The sequence below is a fragment of the Lipotes vexillifer genome, unplaced genomic scaffold, assembly GCF_000442215.2.
Source record: "Lipotes vexillifer unplaced genomic scaffold, Lipotes_vexillifer_v1.1 scaffold325, whole genome shotgun sequence".
NCBI lineage: Eukaryota > Metazoa > Chordata > Mammalia > Artiodactyla > Lipotidae > Lipotes > Lipotes vexillifer.
Genome location: NW_006799313.1, coordinates 2,608,876 through 2,617,806, shown reverse-complemented (window position 1 = coordinate 2,617,806; position 8,931 = coordinate 2,608,876). Strand labels below are relative to the sequence as shown.

At 39.1% G+C, this 8,931-nt stretch overlaps 1 protein-coding gene across 1 annotated transcript in view; it reads left to right on the top strand.

Moving 5' to 3' along the window:
* Positions 1–8,931, top strand: part of NOC3L (NOC3 like DNA replication regulator) — a 31,947-nt gene that overhangs the window by 7,829 nt on the left and 15,187 nt on the right. The window contains exons 6-10 of the mRNA XM_007471583.1: positions 706–836; positions 3,781–3,942; positions 4,701–4,794; positions 6,929–7,104; positions 7,514–7,642. Of these exons, the coding sequence (XP_007471645.1) occupies positions 706–836; positions 3,781–3,942; positions 4,701–4,794; positions 6,929–7,104; positions 7,514–7,642 (692 nt within the window). The remainder of the gene's footprint in view (positions 1–705; positions 837–3,780; positions 3,943–4,700; positions 4,795–6,928; positions 7,105–7,513; positions 7,643–8,931) is intronic.

Below are 8,931 nucleotides of genomic sequence, written 5' to 3'. Positions count from 1 at the left end.
TAATTAGTATGAATTACTGTGGGTTTTTTAGCACAGTAGTTAAAAATGTGAACTCTTAAGTCAGACTGCCTGGGTTTGAATCCCATTTCTGCCAGGGATATGAGCTTAGGCAAGTTACTTTCTCTTTGCCTCAGTGTATCTACAGAATTGGGCTAATGATAGTACTTGCCTCATGTGATTGTTGAGAGGGTGATATGTAGTAATCTTGGCCCATGACAAGTGCTTGATAAAAGTTAGCTATCATGATTATTTGTTTTTTATAAATTTATTTATTTTATTTATTATTTTTGGCTGTGTTGGGTCTTCGTTGCTGCGCACGGGCTTTCTCTAGTTGCAGGGAGCGGGGCCTACTCTTTGTTGCAGTGCACGGGCTTCTCATTGCGGTGGCTTGTCTTGTTGCGGAGCACAGGCTCTAGGCATGCGGGCTCAGTAGTTGCATCATGCGGGCTCAGTAGTTGTGGCTTGTGGGCTCTAGAGCACAGGCTCAGTAGTTGTGGTGCATGGACTTAGTTGCTCTGCAGCACGTGGGATCTTCCCGGATCAGGGCTCGAACCTGTGTCCCCTGCATTGGCAGGCGGGTTCTTAACTGCTGCACCACCAGGGAAGTCCCGATTATTTACCACAAGAAAATTATTTTATTAATTAAGGTTCTTGGATACTTGTAAATAAAGACATGTTTAAGAGGGGAAACCTAATCTGTTTCAGAGATCATTGAAGAACCCATTAAAGAGCTGACATTAGAAGAACATTTAATTGAGAGGAAGAAGAAACTACAGGAGAAGAAAATGCGTATCGCAGCCTTGGCATCTGCCATATTATCAGATCCAGAAAGTAATGTAAGTATAATTAATTTCCTTAGGCTCTTCATATTATATGGTGTAACAGTCTAATCTTTTAATATTCTCTTGTTAGCTATATGCACACACAGAAAGGAAGAGCATTAACAAAATGTAGTAACCGAGTTAGAATAAGAGTACACAGGACCTTAGCCTAATCCAAATCTGTAGTCTTAGAAAAGTTATTTAAACATTCTGAGTCTTACTTTCTTCATCTCTAAATGAAGATATTGGACTTAATGTTGTACTCTAAAAGTGGTTAAGTGTAAAAATTAACAGTACTAGGGAGGAGGAACCAACTTGCAAGTTGCTTGACTGATCTATAGAGTTATTAAGGAAGGTGCTACACAAAAGCCAGTGAGATTAGTTCAGGAATAATTGTAAGTGGAAAAATTTTTTTCTTTAAATTTATTTACTTATTTATTTATTTTTGGCTGCATTGGGTCTTCATTGCTGTGTGTGGGCTTTCTCTAGCTGCAGGGAGTGGGGACTACTCTTCATTGCAGTGTGCAGGCTTCTCATTATGGTGGCTTCTCTTGTTGCAGAGTACAGGCTCTAGGTGCGCGGGCTTCAGTAGTTGTGGCACATGGGCTCAGTAGCTCCGTGGCACGTGGGATCTTCCCAGACCAGGGCTTGAACCCGTGTCCCCTGCATTGGCAGGCGGATTCTTAACCACTGCGCCACCAGGGAAGTCCGGAAAAAGTCTATCTGTTTTAAATAAAGTAGACTGAAGAGTTATAATGAATTATCAGTGAGCCATGGGCATGGGGGTAAAGGTGGTGATAGTTATAACATGTGGGCTCAAGAAACCTGAGGTTCAGTCTTGGCTCTTTTTTTTTTTGGCGGTATGCAGGCCTCTCACTGTTGTGGCCTCTCCTGTTGTGGAGCACAGGCTCCGGACGTGCAGGCTCAGCAGCCATGGCTCACGGGCCTAGCTGCTCCGCGGCATGTGGGATCTTCCCAGACTGGGGCATGAACCTGTGTCCCCTGCATCGGCAGGCAGACTCTCAACCACTGCGCCATCAGGGAAGCCCCTTGGCTCTTTTAAGTACTATCTGTTAGACTTTGGGAAAGTCGTTATACCGAAGCTCATTTTCTTCATCTCTAAAAAGAGGATGGTACTTTTTTGTTTTTTGGCTGTGCTGCGCAGCATGTGGGATCTTAGTTCCCCGACCAGGGATTGAACCTGTGCCCCTGCAGTGCAAGTGTGGAGTCTTAACCACTGGACTGCCAGGGAAATCCAGATGGTACCTATTTTAAAACTGTTGTGAGGATTAAATGATAAAATATACATGAAGTCATTTAAGGGGTACTATTCTTTTTAGCTTGGTGTCCCCAGTATCCTACTGTGATGAGTATTTGTTTATTGAATGATAAAATAGATTATTCACATTTATAGAAAAAAATTCATATGGGTATGCTTTGGTGTAGTACTTGTCCTTTTCTAATAAAGTGAGGGGAAAGGTCTGGAGCAGAATTGGGGAGAGGAACTTGGAATATTTTTCACCAGTATGATCTCATATAATCAGTATAAAACCATAGAGACAAGAGCTATTGATCTCATTTTACAGTTGAAAAATTAAGGCTTACAAATTCAAGTTGTTTCATATTTTAACAGCTACTAGATTGGAACCCAGGTCTTCTAACTCTGGATCCTCATGCTCATTTCATACAAGTTAGGGTTGCAAATAGGTGGTGGCATATTTGTCCTCTCACCACTATATGGCAAACATTTTTGACCAACCAGCGCATTCTCAAGATAGCAGAGCACTCCAGCAGGCAGTGGTAGTTCATCCAGTCAAGCACGTTTGTTGAAATCAGTTTTACACTTCTTCATCACATAATACAAATGATCTTTATATGATCTTGTTGAAATTAAATGTGGATACATTATATTTTATTCCTGATTAGTTCATGTATAGGTGATTAATATACTTGATTGATGTATGTAACATTTTAATATATTTCAAAAAGTATTTTTAGGGAAATAGGACACACGTTTTAGGAAAACCCAGTGCCATTTGCAGCAACGTGGATGGACCTAGAGATTATCAGACTAAGTGAAGTCAGACAGAGAAAGACAAATATATGACATCACTTATGTGTGGAATCTAAAAAAATGATACAAATGACCTTATTTTAAAAATAGAAGTAGACTCAGTCATAGAAAACAAACTTACGGTTACCAAAGGGGAAGGGGGCAGGGGAGAGATAAATTAGGAATTTGGAATTAACAGGTATAAATTACTGTATATAAAGTAGATAAACAACAAGGACTTGTATAGCACAGGGAACTATGTCAGTATCTTGCAATAACCTATAGTGAAAAAGAATTTGAAAAAGAATATATGTTTTTATATATATATATAAAACTGAATCACTTTGCTGTACACTGAAACATTGTAAATCAACTATACTTCAGTTAAAAAAAGTAGCATCGGGTTTCCCTGGTGGCACAGTGGTTGAGAGTCTGCCTGCCGATGCAGGGGATGCGGGTTCGTGGCCCGGTCCAGGAGGATCCCATGTGCCGCGGAGTGGCTGGGCCTGTGAGCCATGGCTGCTGAGCCTGCGCGTCCGGAGCCTCCACACGGGAGAGGCCACAACAATGAGAGGCCTGCGTACCGCAAAAAAAAAAAAAAAAAGTAGCATCATAAATAAAAAGAAAACCTAGTAAAAAAAGAATTTCTAAAAAATAGGTCGATTAATAAATTTATACTTTTTAAAGTATATTTTTTCTAACTGCTTATTTAACAAAAATATGATGAACTTATAGCTTTAGTGATATATCTTTTGTAAATGTGAGCAGTGTCTGTCGTTGTGTGTGGCTGTACTAGACTGTGAGCCATTGTGTGAATTCCACTTATTGTGCCAGATGTGAGGCTGTTGTCTTTTGTTTATAATTGTCTTGCTATTTCTCTAGCCGTATAAGTTATTTCTTTAACAGATTAAAAAATTGAAAGAATTACGTTCCATGCTGATGGAGCAGGATCCTGACGTGGCTGTTACTGTTCGAAAGCTGGTGATAGTTTCTCTGATGGAGTTATTTAAAGACATTACTCCTTCTTATAAAATACGACCCCTAACAGAGGCAGAAAAATCTACCAAGGTAATGCTGGATATAATTTTTTTTTTAACATCTTTATTGGAGTGTAATTGCTTTACAGTGTTGTGTTAGTTTCTGCTGTATAACAGAATGAATCAGCTATATGCATACATATATCCCTATATCTCCTCCCTTTTGTGTCTTCCTCCCACCCTCCCTATCCCACCCCTCTAGGTGGTCACAAAGCACTGAGCTGACCTCCCTGTGCTATGCAGCTGCTTTCCACTACCTATCTATTTTACATTTGGTAGTGTGTATATGTCAATGCTACTCTCTCACTTCATCTCAGCTTACCCTTCCCCCTCCCTGTGTCCTCAAGTCCATTATTTATGACTGCGTCTTTATTCCTGTCCTGCCCCTAGGTTCATCAGAACCATTTTTTTTTAGATTCCATATATTTGTGTTAGCATACGGTATTTGTTTTTCTCTTTCTGATCTACTTCACTCTGTATGACAGACTCTGGATCCATCCACCTCACTACAAATAACTCAGTTTTGTTTCTTTTTATGGCTGAAAATATTCCATTGTATATATGTGCCACATCTTCTTTATCCATTCATCTATTGATGGACACTTAGGTTGCTTCCATGTCCTGGCTATTGTAAATAGTAATGCTGGATATAATTATTACACAAAATAAGCTGAAAATTTTGCATAGCTAGAGATGGGAGAAATAGTGGGGACACTCATATTTTGTGCTAATTTAAAAATGGATTTCAGTATTTTGATTTAAGAAAATAATCTTTTTTGGTCTTTTTAGATCCGCAAAGAAACCCAGAAGTTAAGAGAATTTGAAGAAGGCCTGGTTAGCCAATATAAATTTTACTTGGAAAATCTGGAGCAAATAGTTAAAGGTATATTAAAAATATCTTAAAAGTATGTAACACACTTAGCTTTGATCAGGAATGTGAATTCTATATTCTGTCCTGTGTGTTTGGAGTCATATAGTGTATGGTCAGGAGCAGAGTCTATAGAGTCAGACTTCCTGGGTTCAGATTCTGGTTCACCACCTATGTGGTGGGCAAAGGGCTTAATCTCTCTGTGCCTCAGTTTTTCCTGTCTATAAAATGGGAATAAGGATAGTACTTTACCTCATAGGATTGTTGTGAGTAGTGAATTAATTTATAGATATAAAGTAGAATTATAGTGCCTATACTAGGCACTGTGCTTTATCAGCTATCAGTATTAGTATTATTGTTGTTGCAGTTCTTTACCTAGTAAGTAGTTCTATATTTCTTGAATTAATGAATGGCTGGAATTTATTCTACTGGGTTTTTTTGAGGGTTTTTTTCCTACATCTTTATTGGAGTATAATTGCTTTACAGTGTTGTGTTAGTTTCTGCTATATAATAAAGTGAGTCATCTTTATGCATATGTATACCCCTATCCCCTCCCTCTTGTGTCTCCCTCCCACCCTCCTTAATCCCACTGCTCTAGGTGGTTGCAAAGGACCGAGCTGATCTCCCTGTGCCATGCAGCTGCTTCCCACTAGCTATCTATTTTGCATTTGGTAGATGAACTTAGGGGCAGAACAGGAATAAAGACACAGGCATAGAGAATGGACTTGAGGACAAGGGGAGGGGGAAGGGTAGGCTGGGACAAAGTAGCACTGACATATATATTCTACTGGTTTTTATTTGAAGGGGGTAGTCAGGGGAGAAAGATAATGTGAACTGGTTGTAGTGAGTGCCTTGAAAATGGACTTAACATTATCGGGATGATAAACTCTTCTATCAAACCCTGTTCTCTTTCTCTTCGTTCAGAAGAGGCAGGACATGGGAGACATTCAGGCATGAATGGGGAAGAGATTTCATTGCCAAGGTGAGGTGCTTTCACCTGACTTACTTGGGCTCCTTTACTCAGTGCTGGGTCTAAGGATCACCCAGCTGCTAGCTCAGCTGCAGCAGAGCTACTTAATCTGTCGGCCCAGTAATGACATGGAGGTGGGGTGGGTGGCACGGGCATTGCTTCTGTGCTCTGGCATCCCGACTGGAACCTACATACTAGCATTTATTTATTTAACTATTGATCTACCTGTCTGTCTGTCTGTCTATTAGAATGTCTTCAAGATTCATCCTTGCTGTAGCATGTGTCAATATTATCTTCCCTTTTTAAGGCTGAATAATATCCCATTGTATGTGTACACTACATTTTGTGTATCCATTCACCCATACATTATGAAGTCTTGTCAGTTTTAAGTAAATAGAAGGTATCATTCTTACTTATGGTGCATACAGTCTGAGGAAAAATCACATATATGAGAAGCAAGTTTAAAACAAAGGCACTAGGGAATTCCCTGGCTGTCCAGTGGTTAGGACTCCATGCTTCCACTGCAGGGGACACGGGTTCTATCCCTGGTTGGGGAACTAAGATCCCGCATGCTGCGTGGCACAGCCAAAAAAACAAAATAAATAATAAAATAAAATAAAATAAAATGAAGCCAAGGCGCTGACTTCTATACTGTCTTTCACATCTCTGGTTGTGTATGATATAGGAGGAGGTCTTGAACCTACTCTAGAAAAAAAATCAGCGTATTTTCATATCCTCATATTCAAGATACTGTGTTACAATAACAGAATATGTATGTAGAAGTTTCTAGAAAAGAGGTACTGTGAATCATTAATTATTTTGAAGGAGAAATTAAACTTTTTTTGGACCTCCTGGGTAAAGATACCACAGTGAGCATCAGCAAGAAGCCAGGGGAAATGATGCTTATGGAAAGCCAAGATTCTTGTAATTGTGGTTAGTCAGAGGGTGGATCATGGTAGGCAGATTTAATGGTAACATCTGTACTTGTGTCTAAGTGTGGACAAGGATGATGGTAGGCAGATTTAACGGTAACATCTGTACTTGTGTCTCAGTGTAGCCAGCTCATACTTAAGAATTCACATGGTATGTTGATTTTTTATATTACTGCTTATTACTGTAAAACAAACTAATTGAAATTTTAGCCAATGAATAAAGTAACTACAGTTATCTCTTGATTAGACTGGAAGCAACGGAAGCTGAAGAAAAGTAACGTGGTTTCCTTAAAGGCCTACAAGGGACTGGCAGAGGTGGCTGTGAGGAGCCTGTGTGAGCTGCTGGTGGCCCTGCCTCATTTCAACTTTCACAACAACATCATTGTACTGATTGTCCCTCTCATGAATGACATGTCAAAATTGGTGGGTTGCTTTTGTTGCTGTTGTCCTTAACGGAAAATCATAGACGATGTGATTATTTTTTTTCTCTCTCTCAAAATTCTTTTGGCGCTATTATTTATTGCTAAAATGGGGTCCTTTGTTAAATACTGTCTCTTCAAGAAAATTGTTTGAACCTAAGCTTGGTGAAGTGGTTCTGAATAGGAGGTGGTTTTGCCCTCCTCGTCAGGCTGTGTCTGCACACATTTTGATTGTCATGACTATGGTGATGGAGGATTGCTGTTGCTGGCTTCTGGTGGATAAAGGTCAGGGAGGCTTCAAAACATCCTCCAATGCACAGGACAGGGCCCCACAACAACGAATTATCTGGCCCCAAATGTCAGTACTGCCGAGGCTGAGAAACACTGGTTTAGTGTAACATTTTATTTTTCAGATATCTGAAATGTGTTGTGAAGCAGTAAAGAAACTCTTTAAACAAGATAAATTAGGCCAAGCATCACTGGGTGTAATTAAAGTGATTTCTGGTTTTGTGAAAGGCAGAAATTATGAAGTTAGGCCAGAGGTAAGCCTTTTTTTTCTCACTTTGTATTGTGTTTGTTTTTAAATTATGAAGTTAATTTTCAGTTGTTATGAGGAATTTATTTTTTATAGATGTGTAAAGTATAAAGTGAAAGTGCTCCCCAGAAGTAGCCAGTCATAACAGTTCGGTGTGTATCCTTCTAGATGTTTTTCTATGCAGATAGAGACATACTTTGTATTTTAAAATAAAAAAATAGGGGGCTTCCCTGGTGACGCAGTGGTTGAGAGTCCGCCTGCCGATGAAGGGGACACAGGTTTGTGCCCCGGTCCGGGAGGATCCCACATGCTGTGGAGTGGCTGGGCCCGTGAGCCATGGCTGCTGAGCCTGCACGTCCGGATCCTGTGCTCCGCCACGGGAGAGGCCACAACAGTGAGAGGCCCGTGTACCGCACAAAAAAAAAAAAAAAAAAGGGTTTATACTTTGGAAACTATTCTGGAGCTGTTTTCATTTAATGTATTGTGGACTAATGTATAGGGCTATCTCATTTTTTTAACGTCTGCTGTAGTATTCCGTTATGTGAATAATATATAGTCCTTACTTGATGGATGGCTGAGTTGTTTCTAGATTTTTGCTGTTGCAGTCAGCATAGAGAAGAATGTTTTGGCCACGTTATTTTTTCACACTTGTATGAGTATTCTGTGAGTTAAATTTCTGAAGTGTGGATACTGGATCCAGCAGTATACACATTTAAATATTTGAGAGCTAATGCCAAATTGTCCTCCAAAAACATTTGATCACTTGTGTTCCTGCTAGTGATAGGAGTGTCATTTCCCCACAACCTACCCAGTGTTGAATATTTTTACTCTTTAATCTTTGTTAGTCTGGTAGGTAAAAAATTACATAAATTAATGTATATTATTTTGTTTACACATTTTTATTAGTGAGGTTTTACTTCCTTTCATACATTTATTAGTCATTTGAATTTTTTGCCTGTTTGTATTGTTTGCCAGTTTTTCTCCTCAGGTATTTGACTTTCTTAAAGACATGTAATAATTTTTAAAATGTGCATATATTTGAATAAATATGAGCCATGTACTAGGCACTGTTCTAGTTCCTGGGGATAAAGTAGTGAACAAAAGAAACAAAAGCTCTGTGTGTTTGTTGAGCTTAAGTTACATAGTAAGGATATTAAGTCTCTGTTATATAAGTTGCAAATATTCATTTGTTGCTCTGTCCTTTAATTTTGTGTTGTTGTCTTTTTGCTTTATAGAAGTTTTGTGTTTTAATTACTTATTTTACAGAATTGATTTTTTTTTTTTTTTTTTTTTTTG